The sequence below is a fragment of the Pan troglodytes genome, chromosome 2, assembly GCF_028858775.2.
Source record: "Pan troglodytes isolate AG18354 chromosome 2, NHGRI_mPanTro3-v2.0_pri, whole genome shotgun sequence".
NCBI lineage: Eukaryota > Metazoa > Chordata > Mammalia > Primates > Hominidae > Pan > Pan troglodytes.
The window spans coordinates 129,758,242-129,779,429 of NC_086015.1; the positions used below are offsets into that span (position 1 = coordinate 129,758,242).

Consider the following 21,188-nt stretch of genomic DNA (forward strand, 5'->3'; position numbering starts at 1 on the left):
CAAGGGGACACCGCCCGGGGTGGGGCACGCCACCGCGACAATGCCTCTTGGCCTTGGGTGGATAATGGCACCCCTGGGCAAACCCTAGGGGCGGGGCCCAGGGGCGAGGGGCTTCCCCAATCAGTCTCCGCCCTAGCGCCCTGGACTTCGGCCCCATTCCATTGGGTGAGGGTGGGGGCACGAAAAGAGGACCGGGCTTGGGGCCCCACCGTGTCCCGCCTCCTCAGTCCCCAGCGACTCGCAGGGGCTGGTGGGGCTGGGGTCCAGCTGCCGTGCTCCCCTGCCCTGCGCCGCGCCGCGCGTCTTGGTAGGCGCTGCGCTGCCGTGGCCGGGTCCTGGGCCAGTGCACCTCCGCCCCCAGCCGGATCCAGCGGACTGTTCTCCGCCGCGCGCCCGGCACAGCATGGGGAGGCGCTGCTGCCGGCGGCGCGTGCTGGCGGCCTGTCTGGGCGCGGCGCTCCTGCTCCTATGCGCCGCGCCCCGCTCCCTGCGCCCGGGTGAGTGCCCGCCGGCCGAGCCGCGCACCCCCAACCAAACCTGGCTCCTCGCGCTTTCCACCGCGGCCTGACCCCTCGACAGCGGCGGGGACACCTGTTGTCTCCTTCCTGGCTGGGGCTAGGGGTGGCGGGCAGGGGCGCTGGTGCGGCACAGAAAGGCTCTAGACGCCCCCGCGAGCAAAGGCTCTTGCTCCTCCTCCGGAGTTATCTCCCCACTCCCAGAGCGGTGACTGTTTGAGTCCCACAGCCGGTGCCTGGAGACCGGGGTCAGTTGTGGGGGGTAGAGGACGTTTGGCCAATCCGGGAAGGCCATCTCCCTTACCTTCACCCCCTTCCCCTGCGCACCCCACAGCCCCTGGACATGAGCGCTGCTGGGCGCATGCGCATAGGAGGGGCAGCTTGGGCCACTGGATCCGGTCCCTTGGTTGTCCTACTGTGCAGTGGGTGCCACTCCCTGCTCCACCCTGAAATCCACACCGGGTAGGGCTTGGGACTCCTGTGCACCCACTCGTGGTCTGGCTGGGGAAACTGAGGCAGTCATGACTCCGCAGAGCTGAGTGCCCTGGGCCCCACCGGTGCTGAGTCTTTGCTCTGAGTCTCTCCTCAGCTCATGTGAAGCCTCCCATCAACCCATTTCACACAAACTGAAGCAGGCCAGAGAGTGGGGAGACAGGTGTGGTGGCAACGTGCTGGCTACACAACCTACCTGGGGCTGGAGGGGCCCAGCCAGCGCCCCGATCTCCTGACCTCAGGGCTGTTTGCCTTTCCTTGTCTGTGGTATGTGTGCTGGGTGGGACGACTCAGTCCGCCTCCCCACCCCCAGTGTGGGCTCTGAGAATCCTGGGCCCCACCCTTGGAACCTGGCAGACACAGTCCCAGGGAGTAAGTAACTAGGTCCAGGGTGGGCGGGGATGTTGGGCAGTGGGGGTGGGAGTGGCCCAAGATTTGAGGATATCAGGGCCTGGGGAGGCCTCTGCCCACTCCCCCTGACCCTCACACTGCCCCTTGCCCCTTGTGTGTCCAGACGCAGCAGGTCAGACCTGGATGCCTCCCCAAGCCCATGGGATAGGGCTGGGGTGTCTCTTTCTAGCACCCCCACAACCCCTTCTGTGAGCTGGCTGGTGGTGTTGAGCAGACAGTCTCCTGGCAGTCTGGGGTGTGGACTCAGTGTCTGTGGCTGCCACAGCCTCTGTCCACCCAGTCATTCAGTAGACAGATGTTTACCCAGTACTAAGACAGGGCAGGACTTGGTGGCTACTGGCCCCTCAGGGCTCAGCGTGGGATGTTAGAGGACACCTGAGTGCCTGGGTCCCGGGGAGTGTCTGCAAAGGAGCATACATCTTTGAGTGACTGCATGGAGTGTCTGCGTCCCCATGTCTCCACGGGACACCTCTCTCCTGTCACCTACTCTACCCAGGTTTGAGGGATGAGAAACAAACCAAGGTACTAGTCACCTTCTGGGCTTTGTTCCTTCTGACCTCCCTCCCTCTCTTGCAGAGCCTGGGAAGAGATAGCAGGTGTTAGGAGGACGGCTCCGAACCTCCCTTCCCAGCCTCTGCGCAGGCTGGGCTCCCCACCTGGCCTGTCCTGCTCTTGGCCATGACCTTCTCACCCAGCATCTCAGCATCTCTCTCTGTTTCTGTCAGGCGCTCTTGTACCTCTCCCATGGCCTGTCTCCAGCCATCACAGCTTTGTGAGTGACCTTGGGCGAGCAAGAGTTAATCAGACCAACCTATCCAGCCTCTCACACTGGCTTTTCTCTCTCCCAAGCCCTGAGCTGAAGCTTTGGCTGAGACTATGCTTGTGGGCCTGCAGGTGGCACACAGGGAGGGCACTCAGCTGGGAAAGGCCTTTTCCTGCCAGGCTAGTCCGGCTGGAGGGGCATCCCCTGCCCTTGGCCTCTGGAAATGGCCTCACGAGGGCCTGCAGTGTCTCTGCAGCCATGCATGAGTTGGAAGGGATGTGGTCTGTGCCCTGTGAGGGCTTCTGGCCTGGGTATGAGGGCTCCAGAACTCAGGAGGAATTTCAGCCCCTTCTCCCAGGAGGGCAGGCCCAGCACTGTCCCCTCCTTCTCCAGAGCAAGAGGTGCTGCCGTAAGTTGTACAAGGGGCCACTGAAGGGCTACTGGCTCAGGCCTGGGGCTCTTGCTACCCCAGGGAGCTCATTCTAGTAGGGGGAGGTCTGCGGCAGCCCCTCCACAGCCACAGCCTCAGCCCCAGGGCTCCACCACCAGCACTGGCCTACCGCCTAGGGTCCCAGGGAGGAGGAGATTCCAGGAAGGTGGGGCAGCTGCCCAGAGCACTGCTGCCCTCATCACCCCACCCTCACCCCCAGTGCCCAGCGGCAGTTCCCAATGGCAGACCCCTGGGTCTCCTGCGGCCCCTTGGCTCCCTCTGTGTTCTTGCCTGGGCATGGTGGCCATGCTTCCCTGTGGCTGGCACACCACGGACCACGGACCTGTTGGTTGCCTGCTCATGCAGGTGCTGGGAGACAGTGGGGAACAAAACTTAGAAATACCCCTGCCTCGAGGAGCTTACATTTTTAATATGAAAACCCAAGATCTTAGCTCTATGTCTTCTGACTCTGAGACACCGGCGAGAGCAGTGTTGGCGCCAGCCCCCTTCCCCTATTCCACTCCCGCGGCCACAGGGCTGAGCATCTGTCCCAGTGTTTGGAGTCACAGGTGTTCCTCTTGGAGCCAGGTGGGCCTCTGCATCCCATCCCAGCCGCTGCTCACCCCTAGGCAGGCAAGGAAGCTAAGAGTGGGCTACCCAATGGCACATAATGGTAGCCTCGGTGAGGACAAATCCAACCCAATTCAGACTCCCTTCAGCTGGGAGGGAGTGGGTCTGTGCCTGTGACTGAAAAGGCCAGGTGCCTCTGCCTCGGACAGGCATAGATCTTGGGGTTCAGATCACACCTCCAGCTGTGGTTTAGCTTTTCTCTGCCATAGCCTCACTGTCAGCTGCACCAGTTCGACAACTCCAACCCAAAGCTAGAGAGGGCTCCTTTGCCACTGATTCCAGTCAAAGTCCCAAGGAGGCATCCATTGGCCCGGTCTGGGTCTCAAGTGCCCATCTCTGAGCCAGTCAGGTGGCGGGAAGGGCTGGGAGGCTGTGATTGGACAGGCCTAGGCCACATGCCTATCCCAGCAGGTGGTGGAGGCGTAGGGGAGCCTATCGGAATCACATGGGCTGAAGGCCTGGCAGGCATCCTCCTCTGGTGGGTGGGCAAAGGGAGGGGGAGTGGCTGCTGAAGCCAAATTGGTAGATGCTCCCCGTGCTGCTGTCCATCTTCAGGTACTGCTGGAGTGTCCCGAGTTCAGAGGACCTCCAGAGAGTACCGTGAGAAGAGGCAAGCTGGCAGGTGGGCGGCTCTGCAGAACAGGAATTGGCAATCCTATTTTGCAGAAAAGAAAAGATCAAGAGAGAGGAAGTTACTTGCTCAAGTCAGGAAGTATGGGGCCAGGATTTAAATCCCAGCTGAAACCCCAAATCCTTTTTCTTTCCATTCTACAGGGCAGGGGCATTTGTGTTGGGCTTTGAAAGCTGCATAGGAGTTTAACAGGTAGGAAAAGGAGGAGAGGAAACTGCAAGCAGAAGGAATGGCACAGAGAAAAGCATGGAGGAGTGAAATGGCCTGGGGTGTGAAGGGATGTGCTGTGGGTGAGGCTCTGGGTCCTTGTGAGAGAATGGTGGGATGGAAGGCAGGAAGATACTCTAAGTTGGGGCTCAGTCATGAATAGTCTTGAATGGGATGCTAGGGGCTGGGGTGTTCTTCCTATGGCTGTCAGAGGGCATCAGTCTTTAAATAAATAGTCACTGGCACTGGGCAAGGTTGCAGGGGTTACAGAAAAGCAAAGTCCCCTTCCATGTAGAACTGACCTTCCAGAGTGATCAACCTACACAGAACTCAAAAGATTTCAGCAATAAAGAGTGCCGTGGCTGGAGCTGAGCAGTGAACCGGGAAGGGTGGTGGTGCACTGGTGGGCCTGGGGGGGAACCAGGGATTGCTGTATGGAGTGAGAAGCCCTGTGGGTTTAGAGATCACCAAGGTGGGGCGAGGAGAAATAGGAGACAGGTGAGGTGTCTCCCTCCAGTCTTGGTAATTGTCCCAGGGAGAGCCCTGGGGCCTACCCGGGGCTGGCCATGGGCAGAGAAGGTGGAAGTGGGGGTCTGGAGGGTTCTGGAGGCACAGCCGACGGGACTGTGCCCAGGGGGGATCCGGGCAGACTGGGGTTCCATTCTAGATGGCCTGTGGAGTTCAGCAAATGGAGTTTGAACTAAATACACGTGGAGAGATCTCTAGTTCTCTCCCTTAAACAGAATTGCTTATACTAATACGTGAAGGGCTTGTCCAATGTGTCCCTCCCTTGGGCCTGATCCCCAGAAGGAATGTCCCTGTCTCTGAGACATGCAGGCCACCCCAGAAAGCCCCTAGGGGAAGGAATGGGGCAGGACAGAGGCCCTCGGAGGCCACGTGGGAACCCATGCCTGCTGGCAGGAGCTTGCTGGGGCCTGGCTGCCCTGCTTATCTCCTCTTGCAACACTGTAACCTGCTGGAACTTATTAACCAGAAGCCGAGTGTCATCATCTCTGCTTGCTGGACTAGGGAGTCTGCAAACAGCGTCCCCCTACATGATGGCTGTGCCCTCACCCTGCACAGGGCGCGAGCCCTGCTTTGGCTGAGGTGGGTGTGCAGAGGAGGATGGTCGTGCTTCTGCTGTAGGTTTCTAGTGTGGTGTTTCACCCGGTATCTTGATTGGCAGAGGAGGCCTTGCAACATGACGTGTGCGGGTGTCCTGTGTGCAGCAATCGCATGGCCTTGAGCAGCTCTCTCTGCTCTCCTTCCCTGGGCTGGTATTTCCTCATGGGTCAGTGAAATGGGGCCCACTTGCCTACGGGTGCCGCAAGGGGGGACAGGTGTCAGGACAAGGGGGCACCCAGAGGCAGGGCAGCATGGGTGTTAAGGGTGCAGATGCTGGCACCGGTGGCCTGGGGTCAAATTCTGTTTCTGGCACAGCAAGGAAGCTGTGAGGCCTCGGGCAAGTTTCTTTGCCTCAGTTTCCCCCTCTGTCAAGTGGGATAATGATAGTTTCTACATGAGAGGGGTAAGCATGTCAGTGTGCACTAAGCACCCGGCACTGTGCTGGGGCCTGCACTCCCCACCATGCTTTGTTTCCTTCTGTCTCTTCCTCCTCTTTCTCCCAGCCTCGGGCCCTGTCGTCCATCACTGTCTCCCTGTCTCTGTCATTGTTTTTGGCACTCCTCCCATCCCTCCTCCCCTCCCATCATCCTGTCCCCCTTCTCTCTCCTGTCTCCCTAACCTCCTGCTGGTTTTGTTTCCTTTTTCTAAGCAGTCACCACGTGGCTTTCCCTGTGCTGCTCTGGGATGGGCCCTCCTGGGCTACACTGCCTGGCTCTCCCTGTTCTGTCTGCTCCTCTGTCCCCTTGGCAGGGGGTGGCAGGGAGCCTGGGACCTACGGCCCAGTGGGGGGGCGGGGGTACAGAGGACACAGACAAGGGAGTTTGGGATGATGGGGGTGGAGGGGGTGGATGCCCCAGTGTGGCCCTGTTTGGGGCCAGCCCCCAGCTGGCCAAGTCAGGATTGGACCCAGGGATCCTCAAGATACCCCCCTTCTGACCTCCTGTGCCCATCTGTCCCTCCATGGCAGCCTGCCCGTCTGCAGGGCCCAGGCTCCTCAGGGCAGGGTGGCAGGCAGGGTGGGGCTGGATGGAGGCGGCCCAGCCCTGTAATCACTGGCCACAGCTATTCTGAGCCTCTCTCTGGTACCTGCTCCCTTTTCCCTTCTACCCACTGGCCCCTGGGGGCTGTTATGGTACCCACTTTCCAGCAGGCTGTGGTCTGGCCAGGAAATGAGAGGCCTTATGCAAGGGCTGGCGTTTCCGGAAGGCTGGGAGCCTCCGAGTAGCAGGGCCCTGGGGCGGAGACAGGCCTGGGTCGGCTTCTCAGTCACTGCAACTGCCCCTCCACCCCCTGCCCACAGAACACAGGCTGCTGAGCACCAGTTCTTCCTCAGTCCCCAGCCACAGTCCCCAGGAAAGGGACACGTCTCATCTGCAACACGGCGAGAAGGCCTGGCCTCCTCTCATGGGTTGCCTGGCCCTGCCCTGCCTGGTGTGGCACCAGCGGAGCTCCCCATGGTTGCTGCTAGACTCAGGCCACACCCAGCCTGGGTCTCCCTGCACCAGCATGACCAGCCAACATTGCTGCCCTCTCCTGTCAGCTCCTTTTCTGATGATGGTGTCGTTCCTGGGACATGTCCGGCAGTTCAGATCTCTGACTCTGTCTGGAGACGCAAGGTCAAATGCTGGGCTGGTCAGTGGCCTGGAGACACAGGTGGCCCTGAACCTCCTCAGCCTCCTCTGCATGCCCTGGCCACTGGAGTCTGGCCCTTGTTCCTGGGCCTTACAGGATGTGGCCTGGGCGCAGAGGGGGCCTGAGGCAGGCAGGGGGCAGCAGGACCCTGGACAGTGGGCTTCAGGTACACGCAGCAGGGTTCTGGACAATGGGCTTTAGGGTTCTGGAGACCAGTGCAAGGCCCGTCCAGCTGCCATGTATTCCTACCTCGAACCTCTGTTTATTCAGCACAGACCATGTTCTGCCTGCCAGGCACTGCGCTGGCGCAGCTGGTGTCAAAGCACGCTCCCAGACCAGCAGCCGCAGCCTCACCTGGAGCTGCTGGAAATGCAGATTCTTGGGCCCCACCCCCCAACCTACTGGACCAGAAACTCTAGAGGTGGGGCCAGGGATTCTTGAGTTTAATGGGCCCCACACAAGCTGAAGTTTGGGAACAACTGCTCTAGGTCAGTTTGCCAAAAGACCTGTTCCTCAGATTTCCCAAGTTTACTGGCGTGCCAGAAGTTTGTCTCAAGTGAATAGATTCTTCTTAGCGACATTTATAGACTCTTCATTTGATTGAAGGCCAAGGATCACAGAAGCATTTATCCTTCTTTTCTCACATGTACCTGAATTCTTGAACATATTCTTCTTATGAATGTTCAATGTGCTTATGAACTCTTACGGACATATTAAGACAGCCATTTCACATAAATGGAATCGTGTCTTAGCTGGCCTTTTATGTCTGGCTTCTTTCACTTAACATAACGTTTACAAGGTTCAGCCACACGGAAGCATGAGCCAATTCTTCATTCCTTTTATGGCCAATTAATAGCCCATGTTATGGATATACCACATTTTTATTATCCATTCATCAGCTGATGGATTTGGGTTGTTTCCATTTTGGGGCTATCATGAATAATGCTGATGGGAACATTTGTGAACAAGTTTTTGTGTGAACAAGTTTTCAGTTCTAGGAACATACTTAGGAGAGGAATTGCTGGGTTGCATGGTAATTCTAAGCTTAGCTTTTTAAGAAACTGCCAAACTGTTTTCCCTCATGGATGCACCACTTTACATCCCCACCAGCAATATATGAGGGCTCCAGTTTCTCCACATCCTTGTTATTTACTGTCTTTTAAAATAACCATCCTCATGGTGTTGATTTCTATTTCACTAATGGCTAGTGATGTTGCGCACCTTTTCATGTGCTTATTGCCGTAGGTATATCTTTGGAGAAATGTCTATTCAGATTCTTTGCCCATTTAAAAAATTGAGTTGTCTTTTGTTGTTCCATTGTAAGAGATCTCCATACGTTATGGGTACTAGTTCCTTACCAGAGAGATAATTTGCAAATATTTTCTCCCAACTATGGATTGTCATTTCACCTTCTTGATAGTGTGCTTTGAAGCACAAATGTTTTTTAATATTGATGTAGTTCAATTTATCTATTTTTTAAAATTTTGTTGTTTTGTGCTTTTGGTGTCATATCTAATACATCATCACCTAATCCAAGGTCATGGAGATTTATGTCGGTGTTTTCACTTAAGAGTTTCATAGTTTTAACTTCAATGTTTAGGGCTATGATCCATTTTGAGTTAGTTTTTGTATGTGGTATGAAGATGGGGTACAACTTCATTCTTTTGCATGTGAATATCTCATGTTGTCTCAGCACCACTTATTGTAGACTGTCCTTTCCCCATTGAATTGTCTTGGCTCCCTCATCAATAATCAACTGACCACAAATGTAAGGGTTTGTTGCTGAACTTTCAATGCTATTTCATTCATCTATATGTCTCTCCTAGCCAGCACCACACAGTCTTGATTATTGTGGCTGTATAGTAAAGTTGTGGTATCAGGAAATGCGAATCCTCTAACTTTGTTCCTTTTTGAGATTCTTTTGGATATTCTGAATCCCTTCAATTTCCACAAGAATTTAAAGATCAGCTGTCAATTTTGGCAGAAAAAGGCAGCTGGGATTTTGACAGGAATTGCAAAGAATCTGTAGATGACTTTGGGGAGTATTGCCATCTTCACAACAGTAAGTATTCCAATCCACAAACCTGAAATGTCTTTCTGTTCATTTGGGTCTTTAATTTCTTTCAACGATGTCTCGTGGTTTTTAGTGGACAGGTCTTATACTTCCTTTGTTACCAACTTCTTCTTTATTACTTTATTATTTTTGATGTTGTTTGATTATTCATTGCTAGTATATAGAAATATAATTGACTTTTATATATTAATCTTATATCCTGCAACCTTGCTGAACCCATTTATCAGCTCTTACAGTTTGTGAATTCTTTAGGGTTTTCTATATATATATACGGTTATATCATCTATGAATAGACAAAGTTTTATTTATTACTTTCCAAACTGGATGCCTTTTATTTATTTTCCCTGCCCAATTACCCTGGATAAAACCTCCAGTACAATTAATAGAACTGGCAAAAGCAGGCACTCTTGCCTTGCTCCTGATCTTAGGGAGAAAGCTTCCAGTCTTTCACTGTTAAGTTATCTGAGGGTTTTTCGTTGATGCCCTTTATCAGTTTGGCAAAGTTTCCTTCTATTCTTAAGCTGTTTAGTGTGTTTTGTCATGAAGAAGGGTATTGGATTTTGTCCTATGCTTTTTCTGCATTTATTGATGAGCGTGTGGGCTTTTTTCTTGATTCTATTAATATAGTGTATTACATTGATTGATTTGTGTATATTTAGCCAATCTTGCATTCCTGGGATCCATCCTACTTGGTCATGGTGTATAAACTTTTTCATAGGATGTTATTTTTGGTTTGCCCATATTTTTTGAGAACTTTGCACTTATATTCATAAGGGACATGGCTCTATAGTTCCCTTTTCTTGTGATGTCTTTGTCTGGTTTGGGCATCTAGATAATACTGGCCTCATGTAATGAGTTGGGAAGTGTTCTCTCCTCTTCTGTTTTTTGAAAGAGTTTATGAAAGATTGGTGTTAATTCTTTAAACATTTAGTAAAATTTACCAGTGAAGCCATCTGATCCTGGGCTTTTGTTTGTGGGAATTTTTTTTATTACTAATTCAACATCTTGACTTGTTATGGGTCTGCTGAGATTTTATATTTCTTCTTGAGTCAATTTCAAGAATTTCTGTCATTCTAGGAATTTGTCTATTTCTTGTATGTTTTCTCATTTGTTGGGCTACAATTGTTCAGAGTTCTCTTGTAATCCTTTCTTTTTTCTTTAAGGTCAGTAGTAACATCCCCTCTTTCTTTCCTGTTTTTAGTAATTTGAGTCTTTTCTATTTTCTCCTTGGTCAGTCTAGCAAAAGTCTTGCCAGTTTTTGAGATCTTTTCAAAGATCGCCTAACACCTTATTAGTTTATTAATATGCATAATCATATTCATGAAAATGGGATCCAGAAGCATATGATCATATATAGGCTATATTACTGAGAACATATTAATATTAATTGACTATGCATAAAAAGATATTCCTTAAAACAGATTTTGAGTAAAGGAATACACTTATAGGTAAACGGATTTTTACTTATAATAGTTCTAGGAAAACTGAGCAGTGCAGCAAGGAGACAGACAGACAGACAGACAGCATCCCTGTCCTCACCCAGGAGACAAACAGACAGCATCCCTGTCCTCAGCTGGGAGACAGCATCCCTGTCCTCAGCTGGGAGACAGCATCGCTGTCCTCAGCTGGGAGACAGACAGACGGCATCCCTGTCCCCACCCAGGAGACAGACAGACAGCATCCTTGTCCTCAGCTAGCAGAAAAACAGACAGCATCCCTGTCCTCAGCCAGGAGAAAAACAGACAGCATCCCTGTCCTCAGCCAGGAGAGAGACACACACAGAGAGCATCCCTGTCCTCAGCTGGGAGACAGACACACAGACAGCATCCCTGTCCTCAGCCGGGAGACAGACAGCATTGCTGTCCTCAGCCGGGAGACAGACAGACAGACAGCATCCCTGTCCCCACCCAGGAGAAAAACAGACAGCATCCCTGTCCTCAGCCAGGAGACAGACATACACAGAGAGCATCCCTGTCCTCAGCTGGGAGACAGACACACAGACAGCATCCCTGTCCTCAGCCGGGAGACAGATAGACAGCATCCCTGTCCTCAGCTGGGAGACAGACAGCATCCCTGTCCCCAGCCGGGAGACAGACCAGCATCCCTGTCCCCAGCCGGGAGACAGACCAGCATCCCTGTCCCCAGCCGGGAGACAGACAGCATCCCTGTTCCCAGCCGGGAGACAGACCAGCATCCCTGTCCCCAGCCGGGAGACAGACAGACAGCATCCCTGTCCTCAGCCGGGAGACACACAGCATCGCTGTCCTCAGCCGGGAGACAGACAGCATCCCTGTCCTCAGCCGGGAGACAGATAGACAGCATCACTGTCCTCAGCTGGAGACAGACAGACAGCATCCCTGTCCCCAGCCGGGAGACAGACAGCATCCCTGTCCCCAGCCGGGAGACAGACAGACAGCATCGCTGTCCCCAGCCGGTAGACAGACAGACAGCATCCCTGTCCTCAGCTGGGAGACAGACAGACAGCATCACTGTCCTCAGCTGGAGAAAGACAGACAGCATCGCTGTCCTCAGCCAGGAGACAGACCGACAGCATCGCTTTCCTCGGCCAGGAGACAGACAGACAGACAGCATCACTTTCCTCAGTCGGGAGACAGACAGACAGCATCACTTTCCTCAGTCGGGAGACACACAGACAGCATCGCTTTTCTCAGCTGGGAGACAGACAGACAGCATCACTTTCCTCAGCCAGGAGACAGACAGACAGCATCACTGTCCTCAGCTGGAAATAGACAGACAGCATCCCTGTCCCCAGCCAGGAGACAGGCAGACAGCATCCCTGTCCTCAGCCGGGAGACACACAGACAGCATCGCTGTCCCCAGCTGGTAGACAGACAGACAGCATCCCTGTCCTCAACTGGGAGACAGACAGACAGCATCCCTGTCCTCAGCCGGGAGACAGACAGACAGCATCCCTGTCCTCAGCCGGGAGACACACAGACAGCATCGCTGTCCCCAGCTGGTAGACAGACAGACAGCATCCCTGTCCTCAACTGGGAGACAGACAGACAGCATCCCTGTCCTCAGCCGGGAGACAGACAGACAGCATCCCTGTCCTCAGCCGGGAGACACACAGACAGCATCGCTGTCCCCAGCTGGTAGACAGACAGACAGCATCCCTGTCCTCAACTGGGAGACAGACAGACAGCATCCCTGTCCTCAGCCGGGAGACAGACAGACAGCATCTCTGTCCTCAGCCGGGAGACACACAGACAGCATCGCTTTCCTCAGCCAGGAGACAGACAGACAGCATCTCTGTCCTCAGCCGGGAGACAGACAGACAGCATCGCTGTCCTCAGCTGGGAGACCGACAGACAGCATCGCTTTCCTCGGCCGGGAGACAGACAGACAGACAGCATCACTTTCCTCAGTCGGGAGACAGCCGGACAGCATCACTTTTCTCAGCCAGGAGACAGACAGACAGCATCACTGTCCTCAGCTGGAGACAGACAGACAGCATCCCTCTTCTCATCTGGAGATAGCTAAACCTGCTTCCATGTGAAGCAGCATATTCCCTGATGGGGAAGCACTGCTGTCACAGGCATCCACAGTGGGTCACCCAGCCTAGCAAGGTGGCACTGAGAGGCTACAGCCCACTGTGCCATCTCCACTGTTGCCCAAACCTTTCTGGCTGCCCATACACAGGATCTGAGGGTGCTGGGCAGCCAGCCAGCCTGGTGAACCCCACAAGGGTTGGGGCATGAGGCCAGGGCAGATGGCAGTGGGTGAGTTTGGGTGATCTGGCCTTTCCTAGAGGGTTGGTGGGCTGGGTATCACCTTCCCACTTGTCCCCTCTTGCCTAGTACCCTCCAACTTTGGAGGGTAGGACATGGGAGCAGGAATGACACAAGATACTACCCTGATGTAATTCTGCCCCATTAGTACCCCCTGCCATCCCCCACTCCACCAAGCCCCTAGGAGGTAGGCAAGATCCGGGAAGGAAATTGAGTGCCAGAGGTGGGTCAAATGTGCCTAGATGGGTTGGCCAAACCCCCAGGTCCATGCAAGTCCCTCTGATATGGTGGCGACATCTCTCTCCTTATGCCCACAGCATTTGGAAACAGAGCCCTGGGCTCCAGCTGGCTTGGTGGGGAGAAGAGAAGCCCCCTGCAGAAACTCTATGACCTGGATCAGGTAGGTGGACAGACCCTCGACCCAGGCATGCCCCCCTCCATCCTAGCCAGGAGCCTGACAGCAACAGTGCAGACCTGCTGGCATGAGACTGGACCCCACACTGGGGCACAGAAGGGCATGCTCCCCAACCAAACCAGGCTTTGTCAGAGAGCAGTGACAAGGGCAAATCTTGGGGGTAAGATGAGAGACCTGGGGTCTCTACCCACCTATCTTCCCATCCATCAACAATCTGAGGCCAGGCATAGTTCTTTGTGTTGCAGATAAAAAAGAGTCAAAACAGATCCTGTACCTGCCCTCAGGAAGTTTACAGTCTGGTGGGAGACTAAATCTCAGTGCGTGCTGCAGTGGGGAGGTGTGCAGGGACCCCAAGCCCCGGCGTGATTCTCAAACAGATGGACCAGGCGGGGCTGGCTGGCCCACACACCTAACTTCAGCTGGGGGCCTGCAGGGACCACACACAACCCCAAACACACACATACAACTGTACCCCACCACCAAGAACCCCACACTCTGGCTCTCTCTCTCTCTCTCTCTCTCTCACACACACACACACACACACACACCCCACACACACACAAGTACTTATTCGGACAGCACATATTGAGCACCTACTGCATGCAGGCTGTGGTCAGGATGCTGAGATCCAGCAGCAAGCAGGTTGGCCAGATCCCTCCCCTAGTGGAGCCACCAGTCCAGCAGGGGAAGATGTCATCTGATCACCACCCACACTAATACTTAACTAATTCTGCTCTAAAGGGGAGTATGAGGTGCAACAAGAGCTCTCCTGAGAGGATCCTAGTTTAGATGGGGGAGAGCAACTCCTCTCCAAGGTAGGGACATTGAAGCCGAGGTGAAGAGCAAGAGTCAACAGGCAGACAGGAAGGGCCAAGCGCCACAGGCAGAGGAAACAGCTGTGCCAAAGGCCTGGCGGGGAGTGGAGGACAGGAGAGGGAGCACAAGGGGAGCCTGGAGAAGTGGGCAGCACGCAGGCCCTGCAGGTGTGCAAGGGTAGCGGGGAGCCATGCAAGGTTTTAAGCGAGGAAGGACAGCATCAGATTTTCACCCTTGGGGTATCCCTACTGCTGTGTAGAGAAGGATCAGGGTGGTGTTGGGTAGGTGGCTGCTCCCCAAATCCTGAGGGCTGAGCGGAAGGGGCCTGTGGAGCTCATCTGGCCCAAGCCTACAAGCAGGTAGGGAGGCCTTCCTTCGCAGAGTGTGACTGACTGACCCTGGGCCACACAGCAGGCTGACGGTAGGACAGGCACTCAGTAGGGCCCTGGGTTCCACTAGCTCTGGTGGCTTCTGAGGGGCACATGGCCCCTCACAGCCTGGGGACCCTGTGACCATTGGGTGTCAACTCCCTGGAGGCTTAGCACCTTGCGGCTGGAGAAATAACATAGTAAAAACCATCTGGCCAACAAGTGCTGATCACGTGCCAGGCCCTTTAGTTCTGTGGACTAATTACGGCAACCCATAAGGTGGGGCCGTTGTCCCTGTTTACAGACGAGGACACAGGCATGGGGAGGCAAGTGCCCTGCAAAGGTCACAGAGCTTCTATGGACTAGAGCCAGCGAGGAATCCAGGCAGCCACACTGTGGGGGTGAGGACAGGAGCTGTAGGTGCAGCCCCGGACAGTGGACATAGGTCCAGCTTTAGAGTCCCAAGGGGCCTGAGTTGGAGCCCCGGCTTCCCCAAAGAGAGCTGTGTGACCTCAGGCAACTCATTTCCCCTGAGTCTCAGTTTTCTCTTCTGTAAAATGGGTATTCATGTGCCTATGAGCAACAGCAGTGGCAGCCCAAGCTGCTTCCAGCCATGAGGACAGTTAGTGCCCATTCCTGAGCTGCTCGGAGACTGGCAGCCCATGGTTCAGCAGCAGCCAGCTGCCCACCATCGTCCTCTAGATGTTGACTTCTGTCATAGAGCTGGCCTCCTGGCTATAAGAGGACTGCCAGGGCTGCAGACACCTCACAGGAGGGCATCCCAGGCAGAAAGTGAGTGGTGGGGTAAGGGTTTCCCCTGACTTTTCACCCTAAGGGAGTCTTTCCTGGGAGTCATCTGGCTAATCCCCTGATATCGCCTCAGGCAGAGCCAGGCCACATTCCCCCTGAACCCCCGGACCCCGTGCTTCAGCAACGACACACGAAGCTGAAGTTCTGGCTCCCCGAAGCGGGGCTCATGCCCTGACACAGCTGGGGTCGGCCAGCAAGGAAGGAGGAAGACTGACAGGTGGCCGGATGGCCAACATTCCCTGCCACAAGAAATGTGTTGGGTCATCTAAAAGCTGAAAGCAGACCTCGGCTGTGGGCCCCGGGAGGACAGCCTCTCCTGGCACCATGTGGAGCTAGGCTTCTAAGGTCAGTCCTGACGGTGGAAACAGGGTCTCCCTGGTGTCCCCATACCCCCACGGCATAGCTGAACCTGGCAGCCTTCCCATGGTGAGGGTGGCTAAGTGACTGTCTTATTTCACTTAGCATGATGTCCTCAGGGTTCACTCTTTCTCAAAATGGTGAGATTTTAAAAATGTAAGCACATGACATGGCATTTGACACTACAGAAGGGTAGACACAGTGAAGAGTAGGTCTCCTTGTCCAGCACCTGTCCTCTCGGAGGCCACCAGGTCCCTGGGTGTCCTCCCAGACATGCTCTAGGCGTGTAAGTAGTATCCACTGCTTTGCCGTGTGCTTACAGTAACTTCTTGAGAATCTCACCTACAGGCATGTATGTCCTATGTCTGTCTGCCTCTGTCTTTTCATTTTGAAAAATTCAAACATATGCAAGAAGAAGGGAGAATAGTTCAAGGAACCCCCACCTTCCCACCACCTACTCCCACCTGGGATGACTGCGAAGCCAGTCCCAGCCTTGTGGATTCTGTGACTATGTCTGAACGTATCTCTAAAATAATAAGTCTCCCTCCACCCACCCTTTGTGAAACGTTTTTTATTTCTTTCCCTTTTTCAACATAAATGTTAAGCCCTGTTCTGCACTTTGGTTTTCCCACTTAGTGTATCTGAGACAGCTGTGGGATAGTTTGAAAGGCATCAGGAGCATAGTGTGCACATGTGTGCAGGAGCGTACATGGACACACACACAACCACAAACACACCACACACACTGCACACACGCACACATATGTACCCCACACCACACACACCCCACACACCCCACACCATGCACACACCACACACACCGCACACACACCACACACACTGCACACACACACACACATATGTACCCCACACCACACACACCCCACACACTCCACACCACACACACAGCACACACACACCCCACACACCACACACACCCCACACTATACACACAGCACATACACCACAGACACCACACACACACCACACACATATGCCAAACACACCCCCCACACCACACACACACCCCACACCACACACACACTGCCACACCACAGACACACCACACACACCCAACCACACACACACTCCACACCACACACACAGCACACACACACCACACACCACAGACACCACACCACACACCACACACACCACACACACACCACACACATCACACACACACAACCCACACCACACACACACCCCACACCACACACACACACCCCAAACCACACATGGACCCCCCCACACACCACACACACACCACACATTCCACACAAGCACACTACACCACACAAGCACACCACACGCATACCACACAAAAATGCCACACATTCCCACACACCACAAACACACCACCCACATGACACACACTACACACACACCACACACCATATATGCCACACACAACACACACAACACACGCTACACACACACACCACACACACCATACACACAAACACCACACACACCAGACACAACACACAACACACACACACCACAGGTGTGCACCACACACACACCACATGCACACACACACCACCTACCAAAAGTGTGCACCACACGCACCACGCGCATACCAACACACACCACACACACCATACAGACACACCACACACACACCACACACACTCCATACACATACAACACACATACAACACACACCACACACAACACACACACCACACATACACCATACATACACCACACACACCACACACCCGCCACACATGCCACACCCGCCACACATGCCACACACAAATGCCACACACGCATGACACACACACACAAATGCCACACACGCATGCCACACACATGCACACCACACACCACACAGAGATCATGCACCACAGGCACACACCACACGTGTGCACCACACACGCACACCACACACACACATTCCCACCCCACTGGCGTCAGACCCTCCCAAGCAGGCCCTGGCTCTGGTGTTCCTCCAAAGGCCGCTTTGGCCTCCTCTGAAATGGAAACACCTGAAGCCTTTTTTCTTAACTGAGAACTCACATACCATACAACTCTTTCAAACCCTACAATTGGTTTGCAGCATTTTTATAAGGTTTTGTAACTATCACCGCTGTCTAATTTCCAAACATTGTGATCACCCTCAAAAGCAGCCCAGTGTCTGTCCATCACCAGCCCAGTGTCCATCAGCAGCCCAGTGTCTATCAGCAGTCCTCCACAGTTCACTCAGGTTCTAGTTTTGGTCTCTCTGGATGTGACTGCTCTAGGGACCTCACTAAGTGGGACTGTTTGGCACTCGTCCTTTTGTGACTGTACTATTCCCTTGGCATAACGCCCTCCAGGTCAGCCCATGTGTCAGCATGTGTCAGCACCGCATTCCTTTCATGGCTGAGTCATATTCCATTGCATGGATGGCCGCATACATTTGCCCACTCAGCAGTGCACACTTGGATTTTCTGGCTAATGTGAATACTGGTGCTATGAACTTCATGGACAAGTTTTTTGCATGATGCAAGTTTTTAGTTCTCTTGAGAATATGCCTAGGACCGGAATTGCTGAGTCACATGTTTACTGGTTTTGAGGAACTGCCAAACTGCTTTCCACAGCAACGGCACCCCTTTACACTCCCACCAGCAACTCGTGAAAGCTCCACTTTCTCCACATCCTCACCAATTCCTGTCTTTTTAATTATATCCTGAAGGCTCTTAATGTAATTTTAAGAAGTTAAAACACTTTCTTTTATGAACTCTTACACAAAAAATCATAGGCAGGGGTGTTAATCTTGGAGATAAGAACCCCGGGTGGGGCAGGAGGGATCTGAAGAAAGGGGAGCTGGAAGCATGGAAGCGCTGGCCTGGGTCTCTACATGGCTGAGGCTGCGAGGGGCTCTGGACCTAATTCGGAGAGCGGTGAGGCTGCTGGCCCGCAGCAGGTGCTAGGTTAAAGCCAGTCGGTATTCCTTCTCATAGGAGGGACAGGCTCAGAAGGGGCAGGCTTCCTGTCCCAGCGCTGAGATAAGAATTTGCTGGGGGAATAAAAGGAGTGAAGGTGCAAAAGAGAGTGCTGATTGGTAAGTACAGAATCAGCCCATTTATTATTGAGCCAAAGCAGCCCGACAGCCCACAAGCGGCTGCAGTTTTCAATTGGGTGTGGAATTAAACAGCGCTGCTTCTTATGCAGCCTCCTGCTTTGAGTAAACATTGAAGAGTCCATGTGTGCCCGTACTCACACGGAGCGCACTCTGATGCCACAATTCCTTATCACTCAGAGTGCCTCCTCTGAGTGCCCCACGGCATACATACCCAGCGCGTCCTTCTCCCAACCTCAGCAAAGTCAGAATCCGTTTCTCCCAAATCCAGGCCCAGGACAGATGCCCGGGCCCTAAACCACACAGTGATCAGTGACAGCCCTGGGGTTCGAATTTGGGTGCCCGGCCCAGCTCCTGCTCCCAATTCCCGGACGCATCCCGCCGGGGCAGCGCCAGAGTCAGGGAGCCCGCGCTGCCCTGACGCGTCCCCCTGTCCCGTCTCCTGTCGCCCACAGGACCCGCGCTCGACCCTGGCGAAGGTGCACCGGCAGCGACGCGACCTGCTGAACAGCGCCTGTAGCCGCCACACACGCCGGCAGCGCCTGCTACAGCCGGAGGACCTGCGGCACGTGCTGGTGGACGACGCGCATGGCCTGCTCTACTGCTACGTGCCCAAGGTGGCCTGCACCAACTGGAAGCGCGTGCTGCTGGCACTGAGCGGCCAAGCCCGCGGCGACCCGCGCGCCATCTCCGCGCAAGAGGCGCACGCGCCCGGCCGCCTGCCCTCGCTGGCCGACTTCAGCCCCGCCGAGATCAACCGGCGCCTGCGCGCCTACTTGGCCTTCCTGTTCGTGCGGGAGCCCTTCGAGCGCCTGGCATCGGCCTACCGCAACAAGCTCGCGCGCCCCTACAGCGCCGCCTTCCAGAGGCGCTACGGTGCACGCATCGTTCAGCGCCTGCGGCCGCGCGCGCTCCCCGACGCCCGGGCCCGCGGCCACGACGTGCGCTTCGCGGAGTTCCTGGCCTACCTGCTGGACCCGCGCACGCGGCGTGAGGAGCCCTTCAACGAGCACTGGGAGCGCGCGCACGCGCTCTGCCACCCGTGTCGCCTCCGCTACGACGTCGTGGGCAAGTTCGAGACGCTGGCGGAGGACGCGGCCTTCGTGCTGGGCCTGGCGGGCGCATCCGACCTGAGCTTCCCTGGGCCGCCGCGGCCCCGGGGAGCCGCCGCCTCCCGCGACCTGGCAGCGCGCCTCTTCCGGGACATCAGCCCCTTCTACCAGCGGCGCCTCTTCGACCTCTACAAGATGGACTTCCTGCTTTTCAACTACTCCGCCCCCTCCTACCTGCGGCTGCTCTAGCGGTCCTGGAGGTCCTGTGGCCACGCGGGGCAAGTGCCTTTCCGACAAGACCCCCGGGGAATGCAGGTGCTGCCGGCCCCAGGACCCCTCTTCAAGAGCCACTGCGTGCACTCACCTGGCCGCCGGGCCAGCGGGCGCAGGGCACACCTGGCCAGGCTTAGGGGCAGCCCATCTCAGGTGGCCCTGCACGCGTGTGCCTGCCTCGGCCTGTCGCCTGAGGCCTGCTTCCTCCACTTGCTCCAGCTGACAGGCACCTCTCCAGGCCCCGTAGATGGGCAAGGACTTGATAACCAGGGTTTTAGGCTTTTAAAGGCCATTTTGGGGGTCAGCCCTGCCCCTGAACCTGTTCATGGTGCATCAGAACAGAATGCTGACACCGGTGTCAGTGTGGCCCGAGCCTGTGTCCTCCCCACCTCGGCAAGGACAGCTGTGGCCAAGGACAAAAGCCCTCCCTTGGCTGGCCTCACGATGGGGCCGTCCCAGGAGCCAGGTGGTAGCTGCCTTCCACTGCCATCGGGTCTCCTCTCCTCTCCCACGCGGCTGGCCCTGCCCAGGCGCCACCTTCGGTCTCAGTCTGGCAAGACGCTGGGTCTTCAGGCTCCATGCCAACAGAGCCCCTGGTGCAATGCAGTCACAGGTTTTATGGGACTTTGGTGAGCTGGGCGGTCATGGTTTTGAAATAAATGTATTTTGTTAATTTCTGATTTTTTGGAGTTTATCGCTTCATTGGGCCATTTTCTCTGGGAGACTGCAGCTGTCTGATCTCAAACCACTCCGTCTCCAAGCCTTTGTTTCCCTGTTGCCAAGTGGCATAAGAAGATCAGACGAGAGTGCCCACAGAGCCTGGGTACCTCCCAGTGGTGCATATAGGAGTGAGGGGCTACATGGGGCATAAGGTGAAGAGAGTGCAGTGTGTAGGAGGTGCTAAATTCTGGCACTGACAACTTGGGGAAAATCTACTCTTTCACTCTGACCTGGGCCAAGGACTGAAGCCCACACCAGCTCAGCCAAGCCCTGGGCCTTGTGCTGCCTCCCACCTCTGTGCATGTGTGACTGTGAGAGTGTGCATGAGTGTGTGAGTATATGAGTGAGAGTGTGCATAAGTGAGTATATGAGTGTAAGAGTGTGCATGTGTGCATGAGTGTGTGAGAGGAATTGTGTGTATGTGTATGTGTGAATGTGTGAGTGTGGGTGTGTCTTGGGCCACTTGTCTCTGAGCTCCCCCAGGGCTGTGTCCAGAGGCCCTGCCAGCAGGAATGGGGTGGCCAACTCCAGTGGACCTGGGAAGGGGCTGCAGCTGCCACTGGTTTCCCCATGAGGCCTCCCCCAGCCTGGGCCCTTCCCCCACTGGAGGGACATACAAAGCCCAGGGCCTTGCACCATTTCCAG

General features: G+C 54.8%; 1 protein-coding gene across 1 annotated transcript; it reads left to right on the top strand.

Moving 5' to 3' along the window:
* The first annotated feature begins 141 nt into the window (after positions 1–141).
* Positions 142–20,503, top strand: CHST13 (carbohydrate sulfotransferase 13). The gene is made up of 3 exons (XM_526449.8): positions 142–497; positions 12,980–13,062; positions 18,954–20,503. Exons 1-3 carry the CDS (start codon positions 404–406, stop codon positions 19,797–19,799), a joined length of 1,023 nt encoding a protein of 340 aa, XP_526449.2. The 5' UTR covers positions 142–403; the 3' UTR covers positions 19,800–20,503.
* The last annotated feature ends 685 nt before the right edge of the window (positions 20,504–21,188 follow it).

Coding starts and splice junctions, on each gene's coding strand:
- CHST13 (XM_526449.8), top strand. CDS start 404: ATGGGGAGGCGCTGCTGCCGGCGGCGCGTGCTGGCGGCCTGTCTGGGC. Junction 498..12,979: donor GCCCCGCTCCCTGCGCCCGG/GTGAGTGCCCGC, acceptor TTATGCCCACAG/CATTTGGAAACAGAGCCCTG. Junction 13,063..18,953: donor AACTCTATGACCTGGATCAG/GTAGGTGGACAG, acceptor TGTCGCCCACAG/GACCCGCGCTCGACCCTGGC.